At 40.5% G+C, this 19,111-nt stretch overlaps 1 protein-coding gene across 1 annotated transcript; it reads right to left on the bottom strand.

Moving 5' to 3' along the window:
- Positions 1-11,729: 11,729 nt before the first annotated feature.
- Positions 11,730-18,906, bottom strand: myod1 (myogenic differentiation 1). The gene is made up of 3 exons (XM_028584397.1): positions 18,299-18,906; positions 13,412-13,490; positions 11,730-12,176 (listed from the first exon to the last, which is right to left on the bottom strand). The coding sequence occupies exons 1-3, from the start codon at positions 18,860-18,862 to the stop codon at positions 11,950-11,952; spliced, it is 870 nt and encodes a 289-aa protein (XP_028440198.1). The 5' UTR covers positions 18,863-18,906; the 3' UTR covers positions 11,730-11,949.
- Positions 18,907-19,111: the final 205 nt, after the last annotated feature.

Raw genomic sequence — 19,111 nt, 5'->3', positions numbered from 1 at the left:
CAGAAACTTCTGAACGCTGAGTAACTGGTAACTGTGAAGATTTAAGTTGGGAACTGATTAAGAAAGAGTTAAACATTTTACAGAGAAGGTTTTAAAAACAAAGAATCACACTGAAAATGTGAATCTTTTATTTCCGACACTGTGTTTTCCTTCAATACCTCATCCTCTGAACACCACAGGATGGCGCTAACGCACACCCTGCAAGAAGTAAGTTACACTCTACACTGCGTCAACGCATGTTGAATGCGGAACGTCGACGGAGTCATTAGGTTTCCATTAAAGTCAATCTGTGTATTTCCACTGACTGCGGACCGTCTGCGTCTTTACTCCGTCCCAGTTCCGTCAGTCCGCAGCAGATATGCAGAGCTTCTATTTTTGACGGACGACGAAGAGCTCCGCAGCAATTCAGCACACGGCAGATAGTGCGGGACAGGAAGTCGAGCACAGAAACAAAATAAATATGCGGTTAATTTTCAAAATAAAATACACCGTGCTCACGGCCGATCATATTTCCCTGCACTTAGAGCTTAGATCGGGCCCAAAAAAAATCAAGCCCGACCGAGCCCGTGCACGTTGTGTCCGAGCCCGGCCCGGCCCGACACATTAACTGGAATAATTAGCCCGAGCCCGATTTCAACCCGACACTTTTTTAATCCGTGGGCCGTCATAACTGACGTTCTCAACTACAATTCAGAGTTGTTTGAACTGCAGAAATCTGTTTAAAATGATCTTAGTGAATAATGCAACAGGAGCGAAGCATGTAAACTACGCTGTTTGTTTATTCAGAACGGATCGCAAATGGATCTGAATGAAGAAACGTAAAAAACTCAACGTATTTCTCTGTGAGGGCTGGCCCGCTTGCCTCGCCCTCAGGGGGAGCCTACGCTGGGAGAAGTAACAAAAGAGGAGGTTGAAGGCTGACTATCATCTTTTCTGCCTTGGCGAGCCTGCTTCATGTGTCTCTTCATCATCCACTTCTCCGTTTTATTTGCTGTCATAGGCAAACAGCACTTAATGCACTCAACAAAGCCGACACATATGTTGTCACTGCCCACGACTTGTTTAAAATGGTTCCATACCTCCAACTTTCCTCCTAACTTGCTCAAAGGTAATTCTCCCGTTTTTCTTTTTTTCTTCACATCCTCAAGCTCCATGTTGCACTTAAGCTCCACAATACAGCCCGCAGCCCCGGTGTGATGCGTGCGAGAGGAGGAGACTCCGCGCATGACACATGTTGCATTTTGTAACTGTAGTCCAACTTGTGTAACTTTTTGGACACATTTGTTACTTTGGCCTAAATAGATAATAGTTCTGATTATGGCATAGCTTTCTCCCCACCCAATTAGGCTAAAGTAATGATTAAAAAAAACACAAATGCTTGATCAAGGGTCCGGCCCGGCCCGGCCCGGCCCGGCTCGGCCCGCCCAAGGATAGTGGCGGAAAATAACGGGCTCGGGCAGAGAATCTAAACTCTACCTGCACTACACCTTGAAAACACAGCACAGAGTCGTTTCCCCTCTACTCCTCTGAATGGAAACAAACTGTTGTTGGTTTTGTGGTTCTACTTGAATTCGCGAGAATTTGTGGGTCCTCGTGACTACAGCTGTCAGTCACGGCCGCAGCCGTTCTGCAACAAATCCGGACCCGGTTGGTATTGGCGGACGGCGGAGCACGCAGCAGACACGCAGCCGAGCCGGTCCGCAGCTGTTACGCATCCAGTGGAAATCCCCGGTTAGTATCTCCCGTCGTTAAGGGTGGCAAGTCTTATCTAAGGCCCGTCTTACTGTATTTACTGGAGCAGGGTTGGCTACGGCGTTAGCATGGCATAAAATCCTTATGGGATGGGAATTGTTCCATGTATTAGTCAAAACCTTAGGCGTAAAACTGAGTTTAGAAAAAACTTTAAATTTTGATTGTAAAATAAAAATATAAAACATGCATGTAACGTCAAAAACAAAACATTTCCCTCTGAGATGTAGTGGAGCAGAAATATAAAGTAGGATTACTCTAAACTTTAGAGTAATTAACACAATTCTTAGAGCAAGATAGCTACAGTATGGCTTGTTTAATATGCCAGTTATATTGTACAATATCTTCAAGGTTTGGAAGACTGTAAAGTTCCTGATGTGTCAGCCTTTAGTGAATTGGTAAAGGTAAAAAACGTTTTTAAGAACTGCACAACATTAATACAATATATAGATGCATATTTACACTGGCATTTAGAAGAACATACTTAGTTAACTGTATTTTTGGTAATTTTGTTGGCACACATTATAGTTATATAATAACCATAATAATCAGAATAGAAAATAGACCATTTATTCTTTGTATTTGTATAACTTAAAAAAAAATTTAACTCAAAATGGATGGTATGATGACACAATTCTTGGAGCAAGATAGCCACAATATGGCTTGTTTTATATTACAGTTACAGGTTTTATTTTATTATCATTTATTTTTATCAAATTGAAAGTTGGAGCAAAAATATATTTTGCATAAATAAAAGGCCTCAAGTTAAAAGGTTTTTTTGGCATTCTTTTTCTCTTAATAATTTGATATGTAGATTTCAACAGGGCAGAGGTCAATGATCTTGGGCCTAAAAAGGTTGGTGACCACTGCTCTAAAGTATCTCAAAATTGAAGCCTACTAAAGTAAAGTGCTTCAGTAAATGTAGGCTACTTGATTATATTCTTTACTGTGTTTGTTTGGTTATTCAGTGCATTTAGCCTATATTTGATTAATGTTTAACCGCTCGTATGGAGCAATCCAACATGGAGGAATGATTTTAGGAAAAAAGCTGCAGTTCTTCAGTTTGACCACACGAGGGCGCTGCATATCTTTGAGTCAACATATTGGATTGGCTAGTTTTTATTGATCCCAAATTGGGAATGTCAGTGCTACAGCAGCAAAATATAAAACACACAGCACACACTGGTGGAAGAAGTCTTCAGATCCTTTAATTCAGTAAAAAATCTGCAAGTATCATCAGGAAAACAGAGTTAAAGTATGAAAAGTAAAATCCTCCCATTTTCAAAAGTGTAAAGGATCCAACCAGTTGTGTGTTTAATGGTCTAATAATTTCAGCTGGACTTGTAACCGTTATATTGTTGGCTAGTTTCCTTTATAATAAAACATTAGATTTTATAAACTACATGTGTTTTGTGTGCAACAGTCTTAATGTGTAAAGTAACTAGTAACTAAATCTGTAACAGATTAATGTAGTGGAGTAAAAAGTACAATATTGCTCTCTGAAATGTTACGGAGTAGTAAGTTCAAGTAAAGTACAGTACTGGAGTAAATGTAATTAGTTGCATGACAACAATGCACAGCACACATACAGGAGATACACAAAGTAATAAATAGGATAGAATACAAGAACTATTCAAAAATAAAGATAAAAAATTCAAAGGAAAGAACAGACAAACATACAGTGGCTTGCATAAGTTTACACACACATACTAAAGTTGACTAAAATGAGGAATTCTTTGTGAATGAATAATGTATCGTAAATAAGTGTTCTTTAAAATACAAGGGGCATAAGTCAGTACACCCCTATGTTAAATTCCCATAGAGGCAGACAGATGTTTATTTTTGAAGGCCAGTTATTTCATGGATCCAGGATACTATGCATCCTCATAAAGTTCCCTTGGCCTTTGGAATTAAATACCCCCCAAATCATCACATACCCTTCACCATACCTAGAGATTGGCATGGGGTACTTTCCATAAAATCATCTCTTAGTGCAAATCAAACCAGCTATTGGTCTGACATAAAACCATGCCAATCTCTAAGTGAAGGCTATGTGATGATGTAGAGGGGGGTGGTGGTATTTTGTGGCCACAGCTCATAAAGGTTCAGGATTAATGTCTAAGCCCCGGAAGGCCTAATTTTGCCCCTGCTTTGAAAATCAGGCTGCCAATGTCCTGGTAGTCATAGACCATGAAGGCTCGGAAAATATGTGTACAAGCATAATGGCGGTGTGCAGCAGATGGCAACCTAACAGCAACAGCTATACACATTTCATCACTTTTATTTTGTAATGTCAGATTTGATGGGTTAAAGCACCACAATGCAGTGGTTTTATTTATGTGGCTTTCCCCCAATGTTTTTGTCACCTTTTTCAACATTTGTCGACTTTTTCTGAGCCTTTTGACGTTTTGTATGGGTTTTTTCAAAAAATTTTAAAGCTTTTTTTTTTTTTTTACATTTGTCACTTTTATTGTCACTTTTGACACTTGTCACTTTTTTGACTTTCTTTTATCAATTGTTTTTTCTTCAAATGCTATAAAATTTACTGAAACACCCAAATTCAAAGATAGTAGTGAACTGATTATTTATTTAACTTGTTAAGAAAGTTGTAGGAAACCATCCACATTATTTTTTTTTCTTCGGACAATTTGAAAGAAAACCCAAATTTCTGATATAGAAACTTTTTGAAAATGGGTCAACAGGAGGGTTAAACACTTGCGTCTCTTATTTGCTTCAAAACTCTGCAGGACTCAGAGGACTGAGTCTTCAGGAGGAAGAAAAAACTCGGTGAAAATGACAAATGTTGAAGGGACAAAATGCAAATATAGCACAACACAAAAACATCATGAAAAAAACAGCAAAAAAATCCCAAACAATTATGAAGAGAGAACTTTCATAGCCACAGTAAATAAGAACATCTTTGTATCAGTTATTAAATATGTTCGAAATGAACGTCCTATTTAAAGGTGCACTACAAGTTCCTGCATGATGTCACTTCTGTTGACGTTCCAAGTAAATTTCAAACAAAACAGAGCAAACTCGCCCCTCCCCCATGTTTCTGTAACTGTCATGACTAACTGACTGTCACTAACCCACACCCCCCTCGCCCAACCATCTTGTCAGTGATTGGCTGGAACGTGGTTAGTTGTATTTAGGGGCACAGCCTGTGCCCCCTAGTGTTTGTTTGACGTTTACTACCCCTGTGTTGTCTCCTGAGACCGGGCTTCTTCACGGTGTGTTCAGGGGCCAGGCAGCTAGCAGATCAAGGAGAGATGACTACGATTTGAGACAAAAAATTAATCAAATTAAATCAAAGCCAAATGTGAAAATAAAACTTTCTTTGAAGCTTTTCCCACGACAATGTTCTTCCATTACCCTGATTAAATTATTTATTTTAAATTAGTGCTGTCAAACGATTAAAATATTTAATCGTGATTAATCGCATTAATGTCATAGTTAACTCACAATTAATCGCAATTAATCTCACATTTTTAAAAGTTTAAAAAACACATTTTTATCTATTCTAAATGTCCCTTGATTTCTTTTTGTCCCATTATATTTTTTCATTTTAATGCTCTTATCAACATGGAAAAGTGGATCGGCTTACTTTGTGCAAATGTTTTTTTAATTGAAAACAACATTGACATTCTCACTTGGAACTAATAATCTGTCACATAATGTAACACTGTTACTGTTACTCCAGACTAACTTTTGTCACTAGGAGCACAGTGGCCCCCAACTGAAAATTTTAGGGACACAACCAGAAAATTTAGGGGCACACACCGTAAATCAACATGCTAACCAAATATTCACATTGATACTAATTTCCACTGTATTACTAATAAATACTTTGATAATAGATGCAGAAATTACAATGTGCTCTTTCAAATTCAGTGTCAATTTTGAAGATGCAACATATAAGGTAAACTGACCGTCCCATCGCTGTCATGACAGTAAAAAAAAAAAAAAAATATATATATATATATATATATATATATATATATATATATATATATATATATATATATATATATATATATATATATATACACAAATTTTTGTTTATTGTATTTGTATAATTTTTTTTAGCCTGTTTTATTTTCATTAATGTTTCATGTAAAGCACTTTGAAATGCCTTGTTTCTGAAAGGTGCTGTAGAAGTAAAGTCGCCTTGCCTTACACCCTCAGCCTGTCAGTCAGTCCCCAGGGCATAGAAACCACAGTTTTGCCTGGCTGCTCGTCTCCAAGGAAGTGTAACATCAACAGCACCGTGACGCTGTCTGCGTGATGTTATGAAAAACTGTAACCACACTAGAAACCACTTTACAGTGGTGTGAAAAAGTGTTTGCCCCCTTCCTCATTTCCTGTTCCTTTGCATGTTTGTCACACTTAAGTGTTTCGGAACATCAAACCAATTTAAACAATAGTCAAGGACAACACAAGTAAACACAAAATGCAATTTGTAAATGAAGGTGTTTATCATTAAAGGAGAAAAAAAATCCAAACCATCATGGCCCTGTGTGAAAAAGTGATTGCCCCCTAAACCTAATAACTGGTTGGGCCACCCTTAGCAGCAACAACTGCAACCAAGCGTTTGCGATAACGTGCAATGAGGCTTTTACAGCGTCCTGGAGGAATTTTGGCCCACTCATCTTTGCAGAATTGTCCTAATTCAGTTACATTAGAGGGTTTTCGAGCATGAACGGCCTTTTTAAGGTCATACCACAACATCTCAATAGGATTCAGGTCAGGACTTTGGCTAGGCCACTCCAAAGTCTTCATTTTGTTTTTCTTCAGCCATTCGGTGGTGGACTTGCTGGTGTGTTTAGGATCATTGTCCTGCTGCAGAACCCAAGTTCGTTTCAGCTTGAGTACACGAACAGATGGTCGGACATTCTCCTTCAGGATCTCTTGGTAGACAGCAGAATTCATAGTTCCTTTTATCACGGCAAGTCTTCCAGGTCCTGAAGCAGCAAAACAGCCCCAGACCATCACACTGCCACCACCATATTTTACAGTTGGTATAATGTTCTTTTTATGAAATGCAGTGTTCCTTCTACGCCAGATATACTTGGACACACACCTTCCAAAGAGTTCCACTTTTGTCTCATCGGTCCACAGAATGTTGTCCCAAAAGTCTTGGGGATCATCAAGATGTGTTCTGGAGAAATTGAGACGAGCTTTGATGTTCTTTTTTGCTCAGCAGTGGTTTTCTCCTTGAACTCTGCCATGCAGGCCATTTTTGCCCAGTCTTTTCCTGATGGTGGAGGCATGAACGCTGACCTTAACTGAGGCAAGTGAGGCCTGCAGTTCTTTGGACGTTGTTGTGGGGTCTTTTGTGACCTCTTTGATGAGTCGTCGCTGCGCTCTTGGGGTAATTTTGGGCGGCCGGCCACTCCTGGGAAGGTTCACCACTGTTCCATGTCTTCGCCATTTGTGGATAATGGCTCTCACTGTGGTTCGCTGGATTCCCAAAGCTTTGGAAATGGCTTTATAACCCTTTCCAGACTGATAGATCTCAATTACTTTCTTTCTCAATTGTTCCTGAATTTCTTTGGGTCTCGGCATGATGTGTAGCTTTTAAGGATCTTCTGGTGGACCTTACTGTGTCAAGCAGCTCCTATTTAAGTGATGCCTTGATTGTGAACAGGTGTGGCAATAATCAGGCCTGGGTGTGGCTAGAGAAATTGAACTCAGGTGTGGACAACCACAGTTATAGTATGTTTTAACAAGGGGGGCAATCACTTTTTCACACAGGGCCATGATGGTTTGGATTTTTTTTCTCCTTTAATAATAAACACCTTCATTTACAAATTGCATTTTGTGTTTACTTGTGTTGTCCTTGACTTTTGTTTAAATTGGTTTGATGTTCCGAAACACTTAAGTGTGACACACATGCAAAGGAACAGGAAATGAGGAAGGGGGCAAACACTTTTTCACACCACTGTATCTGCATCGCCGTGACTTCAAAAAAACTGCAGACCATTTGGTCGCAGTCTGGAGCCCTGTGTTACCTCCATTTTCCATTGCTGAGGTGAGCGTGGCTGGTCGTCATAGCGACTATGGTTTCCCCGACTATTATTTATCCGTGTCGGAGTTCCGATTAGGAAAACGGACGTTGCCTAGCAACAAGCACCAACACGCCACCTTTCCTCGGATTTCCGAGCTCGGAACTCGGACAACCGTGAGGACACCGAGCAAGAATTCCGATATGGATTCCAAGATGGCAGCGCTCTGTGTGACTTGTAGTATGAATTGTTGTCATTTTAAATTAAGATTTTAATCACTCGTATTACTGCAATACCTTACTGTGTCCGTTTCTCTGCCTGTTGGTATGGGAATTGTTGTGAGTGCAATATTGAATGAAGCCTTGTTTGCGAACGTGGCTAGCGTTACTACTCGGCCAGTGCTACCATAGCAACAGCTTTCGGGGTGGCGTCCGTGTTTTTTCTCCGACTCTGACGCGCAAAACATACCAGAACGCTTGAAGTGTGGAAATGACGTCATATCCGAGGTCCGAGTCGGTTCGTTGAGAATAATAGAACGCACCATCTTATCCTGGTTCTCGTTCTCCATAACCAACGTAAAATCGAGGAGAGGGTTAACTTTCCCTGCTGCAGGTTTCCCACCGTGGTCGGAAAGAACAGGGGAGACACTTTGTTTCTCTCCCTGACTGTAGTGTCACTACTCGCTCCGAAGCTAACTGCCATGACGAGCCTACTAGCTAGCTACACGGCTCACAAGCTATAGCCCAAACAAGTGTGTGCGGCTGCAGCGTGTGTCTGTTTTGTTTCCGGTCTGCTATGGCCACTCCAAGACCCGCCCTTCAATCACTACTATTGGCCAGGCGTCCAAGGTAACGTAACCCTATTTGTTCAGGTCCTATCCCCTGACCAATCGTCTATCCTAACCACCCCCGTAGGGCGGGTCTTGGCGTTCTTTGCTTCCTAGCTAGATCCGAAAGAACATTAATCCTTCTTTATATGTCTATGCGTTAATCATGCGATAAAAAAATTGTCGCCGTTAAAATGGGTTTGCGTTAACGCCGTTAACTCGTTAAGCTGACAGCCCTATTTTAAATCCTAAATAGCAAAAAAGTTCCTCCTAAAATAAGACACTGTAAAGAAATTAAGAAGCAGAGTCGTATCTCTTGTTTTTTATAAATAAAGCAGATTCATTTATTGAGTCATTTGACAGTCACTCAGTTTTCAGACGTATAAATATAAAGTATAACATTTTCACAACAAACAAAAAAAGCACATACGGCCGGAAACATTAAATACATAATTAATACTTTCAGTTGGAACAAATCGGCTCTTATTTACACGATATGTACAGAAACAGAAAAGTGGTCCTCCGCTGCAGTGAATGAAAGCGACAAATGAAGAATTAAGTTTTTTTTGTTTTGACTTTGACAGGAAGGAAGGTCTTTAAAAAGAACAAAACAACTTCAACACCAAATTACTTCTGTATTACCTGCAGTTTTTCTACAGAATCTGCGTTATTTTCAACCAGTTCTCACCCACGACCTTTTCCTTAACATAACTGCGTCAAAAGTGACACCAATAGTCCCGACAAAGCGCGTTTTTAGTTGCCGCTAAAGGAGAATTTTAGCGTCAATAACGACAAAGGCACCTGACCAAGCGTCCGTATTTTAGGATGTGGGAGTGAGAATGTGTTGTTTTGTATGATAGGTTTCTAATATCACAGGGTTATCATTATGTTTTTGGGGAGTTTTCTACCTGAGTGAATTAAAAACAGCTGGGGCTTATTTTAATTTTATTTTTTACGACTTTAGATGGACGAAAGTGGAGGAATGTAAATGGATTTTTTTTTTTTTTGGGGGGGGTTATTTTGGCCTCCGTCCTTCATCAAAAATAGACTTTTGGACAGATAGGAAGAAAAATCCGTCTCAACGACTCCCGCTGAGCCTTTCAAATATTCTTTCATAACTTAAAACAAAATAAAAAATAACAGCAAGAACTGAACTGATTTGTGTTTGTCAGTTAAACTACATTTCCCAGCATTCAAGTGTTTTTTTTTGTTTTTTTAATCTAAATCTAAAATGTACTTATTTTACACAGCATGGACGAGGAATTTGCGGGGTCAAATATGCTCAAGTATGGAAGATGATTCCTGCCAGGAAAATACTTAAATCAAACATTTGGATAAACTTTGAAATGTTAAAATCTATTTTAATTTGAAAAAGCTTTCCAATTTAAAAAAATAAATAATTTAAATCTATTTTCCAGTTAAAAGTAGTCAAAAACAACACAGCGTCAAATGGTGAAAAATAATTCAACAAAACTGCGAAAACAAGCGACATAAACGTTGCGACAAAAAACTTCAAAAGGAGCATCAAATGTCGAATAAAAAAATGTATTCTAAACATTTTCAAAATAAGAGTCAAAATGACCTTAAGGATTAGTAGTTTTGACTTTATCTTGTAACTATTATTCAGAGTGATTATCAATTGTCACCGACACGTTTATGTTTCCTGATTTTAAAGCTGTTGAATTAAAACTGAATTAAGATTTTAGGAAATAAGCTTTTTTGTTGTTGGGGAAGCACGATAACCTGACTCCGCCAGATGGATTGCTTCGCATTTGCTCGGCATATCCATCTGGGAACTTTCCGTTGGAGAACTTTTGGGAAGGGGCGGAATACTGGTTATTTGATTGGATGAACCATCTGTCTATCACCTATGTTAGTGATAGACGGGCAAAATCAACCAATCAGATCCACGAAGCGTATGAAAATACAACCACAAGCCCGCCCCTGCTGCTGCAGGCAAAGCATAGCTCGTAAGTTCAGCATGCAAGCAACATGTCTGTAAAGGAGATTTGCCGTTTGTGTAACGAGAATTTAGGAATAAAAGGCCCCATTTCAGGTTCCCGGACCATATTCCAAAAGAAGAATCCAAGAGAAAAAAAGCATTAGCGAGCGGTTAACAGAATTAGGGCTACCGCTGGCTGATAATACTGGTTAGCTGACTGGATAAACCATCTGTCTATCACCACCTAAACCACCTCAAAACCAACGCTGATTGGCCCGGTCGTTTGGCTAACTGCTCCAAATTTTCTCTGCCTCAAGATGCCAGACTGATCTGGGAGTGGAAAACTGGAGCTCACCAGATCAGGACGCTCTCACGAGGCTATAAGCACGAGGCTCGTTTCCAGATCTTTTACCCAGGAAATGGGTGTTTGTGTTCCAAGAGTTTCTACTTAAGGGGACCGCTGTTTTAACCCAAAACGCAATCTTTTGTTCTGATCTTAACTAGTCCTTTTGGTGTCTAAACTTAACTGCTATGGCCTCTGAAATGCCCGTCCCCTCACGGTGCTCTGTACCTGACTCACAGTCACTTTTTCCTGGCTAAACTTAACTGTCACGTTACCGGCCGGCGGTCAGAATTTCGTAGAATATCGTACGAGTTTATGTGCTTAAGTTTTCGTGCAATATATCATACGAACCCGTTCGAGAGAACGCGTTGCTAAAAGATCCCGAAAAAGTTACGAATCATCTTTTCAAATTCAATTATTGTTTTTTGAATTATTATGGTCATCTTCTCAGCAGGATTGAGCTTCCATACTTTTCATCTTAAAAACCAGTAGTGTAGTCTACGTGATACGCAGGTATACGCAGTATACCCACTAAGAAAGCTCCAGGATTTCCATATACCCACTTAAAGATGCCCAATGACGCAACAAAATACTTTCCATTATATTTTTGATATATTGTCATCTGTGGTTTTCTTCTACACAAAATAAAGGCATTTCCACCGTAAATTGGGGCACAAAAGTGTATCAGAGTACAGGAAATGTAGTAAGTCTTCGATGCTCAAAACTTCTCTGGGGAAGACACTCAGACCCCCCCCACTATGATATGCCCCCCAAAGGCAGATTTTTTTTTTTATTTTTTTTATATATATATATATATATATATATATATATATATATATATATATATATATATTAGTACAGGAGACCCACTAGAATACATTAGACTACACCACTGTTAAAAGGGGAACTAAAACCATATTACTTTAGTTTTTTTAAATGATAAAACTTAACCGCTGCTGTAAACCGGTTGTGAGGACTCGGTTCAGCCCGAAATCTTTTTAAAAATGAAAGTGAGTGAAAGTGTTTTTTTTTCCCGGTGGTGTGAGTGGACGGTGTGACCACACGGTTAGGCTCTGAGGGTCTATAGGACTTGGTAGATGAGGTTGGGGTTGTGGCTGGCTGTCGGGGAGGGGACCCGGACGGGCCCCGGGGCCGCCGCTGCCGCCTCGCCAGCTGGGTCGGATGGCGAGGTCCCGGTGCCGTCGGCGGCCGGCAGCAGGCTGCTGGCGTCGGTGGAGATCCGCTCCACAATGCTGGACAGACAGTCCAGGCTGGAGACCACCGAGCTGCGGTTACTCTTCAGACCGCCTGCAGAAACGCACAAAACCATCACCGTTAGAGCTGAGCGATATGAAGAAGATCAAATATTTATGAACCAAATTTATCAATGTCGATATTACATTACATGTCATTTAGCGGACTTTTATCCAAAGCGACTTACAATTAAGTGCTTTCAACCCTGACGGTACAAACTCCAGGCAACAAGTAGTAAGTGCAAGAACATTAGCTTTAAATAAGCAAAACTACAAAGAGACATATGAAAGTGCAGCTTCAAGAATTATTTTTTTATTTATTTTTTTTATCTGAGGTGTAGTCGGAAGTGATGTGTTTTTAGCCTTCGGCGGAAGATGTGTAGGCTTTTGGCCTCCTTATGTCGATGGGGAGCTCGTTCCACCATTTTTTATATATATATATATATATATATATATATATATATATATATTGCTGCGATATTGTGGTTGACTTTTGGTGCTTTCACAAAAAAATGCACACAATGACATTTTAGATGATTATTCAGAAATAATGTGGATACAATGACTAAGTGTGTAAAGGCGAATAACAGAACGGCTAGAACAGGTCTGGTAAGTTCAGAATTCAGTGCTTACATCACTTTACTGTCATGCAGCCTGTCCAACCAGTAAAAGACAACACTTGTGTCATATCACGATATAACGATATCAATAAGGTACGACGATATCTAGTCTGATATATCAACGTCGATATAATATTGATATATTGCCCGGCCCTATTATAGTCTGGGACTGGGGAGATTTATTGATTGACCTTCTGAGGTCTAAGAGCATTTTTTTTTTTTACTTTTACATTTCTCCTTAAAATTCACCTTTTAAGAGTATTGGCACATAACTGACTCTGTGTGTTTCATATCATAATGTTCGGAACAATCTCCGCTTTCTGTAGAGTGACGCCAACATTTTATGAATTTCATGCTTTAGATACATAATCATAAAGACATGCATGATCTAAATAACTAGGACTACAGTTAAAAATTAGTAATATTAATAGTACTAGTATATTTATTGTATTTTCTGTATGTGAGTGTGTATGTACCTGTAACTTGTGCTGTGACACACAGTAAAGTCTGTGGCTCTCGGTCTGATAATAATAAAGTCTGTGTCTGTCTGTCTGTCTGTCTCTGTCCTCTCTGTCTGTCGGTCTGTCTCTGAGCCATCTTGTTAACACATTTACAGAAATGTTGATTATTGGGCCGCTTCCTAATCTTAAAGTCCTCTTGGGTTGCTCACCATTTGGAGTTTCTGAGAAATAAGAGCTGTCGTAACTTCCTCTTCTGTTTGAGTGGCAGGTCGGGCCGGAGAAATCCGTCTGCAGAAAGAGAGACATTGATAAAGATATTAGTTTCAGAAACATGTCCGCATTACTTATGAAACACGTTTTCACTCTGAACTCAGCGTCAGATTCGACACAAAAAAAAAAACTTCAGAGTGTGTAGAACGCACCGAGCAGAGCAGCAGCTACACAGCGCTGGAAGATGACGTAGCACTAAGAGAGACCATGGTAGAGAGTAGTAGGAAAGAGGGTGGTTGGGGGTCACCCAGGAGACCGGGTCCCACGTGTTACATTTCCTAAACCCAACTGTCCTGTTCTTCTTTNAAACCCAACCTAAACCCAACTGTCCCGTTCTTCTTTATCTAAACCCAACTGTAAACCCAACTGTCCCGTTCTTCTTTTCCTAAACCCAACTGTCCCGTTCTTCTTTTATCTAAACCCAACTGTCCCGTTCTTCTTTTCCTAAACCCAACTGTCCCGTTCTTCTTTACCTAAACCCAACTGTCCCGTTCTTCTTTATCTAAACCCAACTGTCCCGTTCTTCTTTTCCTAAACCCAACTGTCCCGTTCTTCTTTTCCTAAACCCAACTGTCCCGTTCTTCTTTATCTAAACCCAACTGTCCCGTTCTTCTTTATCTAAACCCAACTGTCCCGTTCTTCTTTTCCTAAACCCAACTGTCCCGTTCTTCTTTTCCTAAACCCAACTGTCCCATTCTTCTTTTCCTAAACCCAACTGTCCCATTCTTCTTTTCCTAAACCCAACTGTCCCGTTCTTCTTTTCCTAAACCCAACTGTCCCGTTCTTCTTTATCTAAACCCAACTGTCCCGTTCTTCTTTATCTAAACCCAACTGTCCCGTTCTTCTTTATCTAAACCCAACTGTCCCGTTCTTCTTTATCTAAACCCAACTGTCCCGTTCTTCTTTTCCTAAACCCAACTGTCCCGTTCTTCTTTACCTAAACCCAACTGTCCCGTTCTTCTTTATCTAAACCCAACTGTCCCGTTCTTCTTTTCCTAAACCCAACCTTCCCGTTCTTCTTTATCTAAACCCAACTGTCCCGTTCTTGTCCCACGTAAACATAACATTTTAATAAGCCCACCCACCATCTTTTACTAAACATAACTGCGTCAGAAGGGACGCCAATCGTCCCGGCCCAGCGTGTTCAGATAAAGCGTGTTTTAGATCTGACCCTAAAGGAGACTTTTAGGGTCAATAACGAACCTGGCACCGGACCGAGCATCCCTATTTGATGCGATGGGAGAGAGAATGTGTTGTATGAAATCAGCTACAGAAAGATCTGTCATCACTTTTAGAGAAAACGGAGTCTAAATGTCGCAGCAATCAGCTGAAGATGTAAAAATACCAAAAGGTTAAAAAAATAAAATAATAAAGTTAGATATCATTTAGAAAACCTGTTGAAAAGGAAAACAGATTCATATTTAAAATGCATCCACAGCACTGATCGTTTCCTCCAGGAATACTACAAAATGCATTGAGACACACACACACACACACACACACACACACACACACACACACACACACACACACACACACACACACACACACACACACACACACACACACACACACACACACACACACACACACACACACACACACACACACACACAAGATTTATACTTTATTTCTCTGGACTTTGCTTAATTTATTAAATCTTTTTGGGGATAAAGGAGACCAATGTAAATGCATTTTGGTATGAAAATACTCGCAATTGATGATCATTTAAAATGTTGACTCAGAAAAACAAAGTTTTAGGTCAACGGGAAGACCACACAAGGGTTAATCAGTCCCAATTCCAGATTTATGCTTTAATCCACTTTATTTCTCTGCCCTGTATCTCCATTCATGTTGCTGTATTAGGTGTGTTGCGAAAGGAGAACAGTGTGTGCACCTCTGTGGGTTGTTCATGATTATACTTTGAAAAAAAAAAATAAAAAAAAGACCAACCAATTAAAAAAAACTTCATCCCAAAAAAACACACAACTTTTAGTTCCAGTGTTGAAATCTTTTTTTTTTTTTTTTTGTTCATTAAATGAAATGTTTTGGGGAAATTGTCGTGAAACGTTTGAATTCCTGCAAACCATTCAAATCCTTTCATCCAGTACTGATCCGGTTACATCATTAACGCTCAGGTTCTCCCACATTTGACCAGTTTTCAAAGTTTTTTTTATATCAGAAAATATGGCACGTTGATAAAGCGCCAAAAATGTAATAAATAAATAAAATAAAATAAAATAAAATAAAAAACGTTTTAAAAAAATAAAGGCAACAGTATCTCGGTCAGTGGGGAGTTGGGCTGGGAACTGGAGGGTCGCCGGTTCAAGTCCCCGTACGGACCTAAAGTATGGTGGTGGACTGGTAGCTGGAGAGGTGCTAGTTCACCTCCTGGGCACTGCCATGGGGCTCTAGAGCAGCAAGGCACCGAACCCCCCAACTGCTGGGGGCGCCTATCCATGGGCAGCCCCCTCACTCTGACATCCCTCCATTAGTGCATGTAGAAGTACTGAGCATATGTGTGTAATATGTATTATTATTATTATTATTATTATAAAAACTGAGTGAAAACATTGTAATTTCCCTCCTTGTGGGATTAGTAAAGTATACATTATTATTAATATTAGTATTATTATTATTATTACATTAACAAAAAAAGATGAAAAAATTGTCAAAACCGCAAAAAAAGCGTCAAAAACGTCAAAAATAACATTGAGATAGAAGACAGCACGAAAAAGAGTTAAAAAAAAATTAAAAACAAATTTAAAAAACTACAAACATTTAGTTTCTATAAAAACTAAGATGCTGCAAAAAAAATCTCGTGCGGCCATTCACTTCACTGGAGACAAACTTCCTAAATTACTAAAGTAAAAGACAGTCGGCTTGTATCTTTCCAGGCCGACTGAAGTGAAGGCCGCGCGGTGATACTGACCCTAAAACCTCAAAAAAAAGGAATCCATGTGATCCAAATCTTTCAACTTCACTTTTCAACTTTTTAGACGGGGACCAAAATAAGTATTTTTGAACCGTGTTTGAACTGCTGGAGTCTATGTAGTGTTCTCGTCACGTGTTAATCGAGCAACATTTTCAACTAGAAGAATTTAGGGTTCAAAGGAAGCCTCGTCCATGCGTTTTGGCCTCGCAGTTCTTCCGTTATAAGCTTATGGAAATAGACGAAAATCAAGCAAAAAGAGGTGGATTTGAATTAATATATAATACTTAATATGTAATATGTAAAGTCGAGTTTCATGGCCTGAAATGACACGCGGAATATGTTCCAATCTGAACGTTTTTACAAAGCAATTTAAAAAACTAAAATCCGGGATAATAACAATGACTAATCGAAATTATCTGCTCTGCTTGTGTTGTCTCTTTTTTTTACAATTATTTTTATTTATAAAAAATGTAAATAAATCGAGGCCAGCCGACTACAGATGAGGAACAGTGTTTTTGGCTAATTCTGGCGTTTTTAATCCCATCTTTTATCCTCGTTTTTAACTATTTGTCCGGTCTCCTTCTCAAATAAACTGATTTGAAACAAATCCGAAGTAAAAGCTGCAACGTGTCTCTGCGTAAAGACGCACTGGAGAAACCACAGACATCATATAAAGGCCTACATCGCCCAAAAAGGAGAAAAGAACCAATTTGAAACCAATATTTTTTCTTTCTTTTTTAAATTATTATGTAAAGTCGAGTTTTGTGGGCTGAAATGACGAGTGGAAGTTGTTAAAGAATAAATCCGAGATAACGGCGAGTAAAAGTACAATCTGAAACGAATCTGAAGTCAAACTCCTCGAGTCTGGAAGTTGGACTGGAGTTGTGGAACTGAAACACTGAGAAAGTCTCGTTTCATGGGGTAGAATGTCTCGTGGACATTTTATATTTAAAGAATAAATCCACAATAACAACGAATAAAACTACTAAAAAACTTGTCATCTCTCCTGTTTTCAGGACTCTCTCTCTCACACAAACACACACACACACACACACACACACACACACACACACACACACACACACACACACACACACACACACACACACGTACCCTTTCTTTCTCTCGGTCTCTAGTCGGTCCCTAAAAAAACTCCTATCTGAACAAATCCAAAGTAAAACTTGCAACTTGTTCGCGCGTAAAGACGCACTGGAGAAGACACACTCATATCTCTCTCTCACTCACACACACGCGCACACACACACACACACAGCATCCTGAGTAAAACTACAATCTAAAGTAAAACAAACCTAAGGTAAAACTAGTCAAACGTGCAACTTGTCCGCGCGTAAAGACGCGCTGCAGAAACTTCTGGACAAGTTTTAGAAAGCGCTCAGACGCACTCATCTCTTCTCCCCTTCTCTCTCTCTGTCTCTGACACCTGTCAGTCCCTTAAACACTCACCTCGCTGAGCACAACTACAATCTAAACAAATCCAAAGTCAAACTCTATTTAAGGACTCAGGTCTTTAACACAGTCCCAACTAAAAAAAAAACATGTTTAGTGAGTAAAACGACAATCTAAAGTAAAAACCTGCATCTGGTCCGCGCGTAAAGACGCACTGGAGAAACGTTTACTGGACAAGTCTTAAAAAGCGCTCGGACACACTCGGGTCCCCTTTGGGTCTCTAGCCAGTCCCGAAAAAAACTATTTAAACAAATCCAAAGTCAAACTTGCAACTTGCCTGTGCGTAAAGACGCACTGGAGAAACTTCTGGACACGTTTTAAAAAGCGCTCAGAGCTGTCCCAAAAAAAAAAAAAAATCCTCATGCCGAGTTCAACTTAGCTTTCAGACTGTCAGTCTATAAAAAAAAAAAGTAAAAAAACTCACCATGCCGTCGGAGCAGTTGGAGCGCGGGCTGGAGGCGTCCGAGTCCCCGCTGTAGTGCTCCAGCGGCGGGTAGAAGCCCTCGTCCTGTCCGCCCCGCAGCAGCGCCTGCAGCGACTCGATGTAGCTGATGGCGTTGCGCAGGATCTCCACCTTGGGCAGCCGCTGGTTCGGGTTCGCCGACGTGCAGCGCTTCAGCGTCTCGAAGGCGTCGTTGACCTTGCCGAGCCGGCGGCGCTCGCGCATCGTGGCCGCCTTCCTCCGGTCCGCGTTGGTGGTCTTCCTCTTGCAGGCCTTGCAGGCCCAGAGCAGGCAGCGGCCCGCCTGGTGGTGGCCGCTGGGCGCGCGGACGTGCTCCTCCGGGGAGGAGGAGGTGGGGGAGGAGGAAGGGGAGGGCGACGGGGAGCAGCAGGGGGAGGAGGAGGAGTCGTCCGGCTTCAGGAGCCCGGCGTGGACCAGCCGCGGGTCCAGGTCCTCGAAGAAGCGCATGTCGCTCGTGTTGAAGCACGGATCGTCGTAGAAGTCATCCGCGGCGGGGATGGGGAAAGAGATATCCGACAGCTCCATGGCTCAGGGTACCAGAAAACCTAAAAAAAAAAATCCCAGTGTGGGGGGGGGGTACGGGGCAGAAAATGTCTGCAGGGACAGAACCAAAAAAGAAAAGGAAAAATCACAAACTTTTCAGGAAAAAGGAGAAATTATGGAGAGATGGAGCGATGGAGTTTGAGAGAGTTAGTTTTCTGGGGGAATGTAGAGTCCTGTCTCACTGTCTGTCTGTCTCTCAGCTGTTGACCTGGGGTTACTTTATACCTGGGG

This window comes from Perca flavescens, chromosome 8, assembly GCF_004354835.1.
Source record: "Perca flavescens isolate YP-PL-M2 chromosome 8, PFLA_1.0, whole genome shotgun sequence".
Classification (NCBI taxonomy): domain Eukaryota; kingdom Metazoa; phylum Chordata; class Actinopteri; order Perciformes; family Percidae; genus Perca; species Perca flavescens.
The sequence above is the reverse complement of the archived record's forward strand: the minus strand, read 5'-3'. Positions and strand labels throughout refer to the sequence as shown.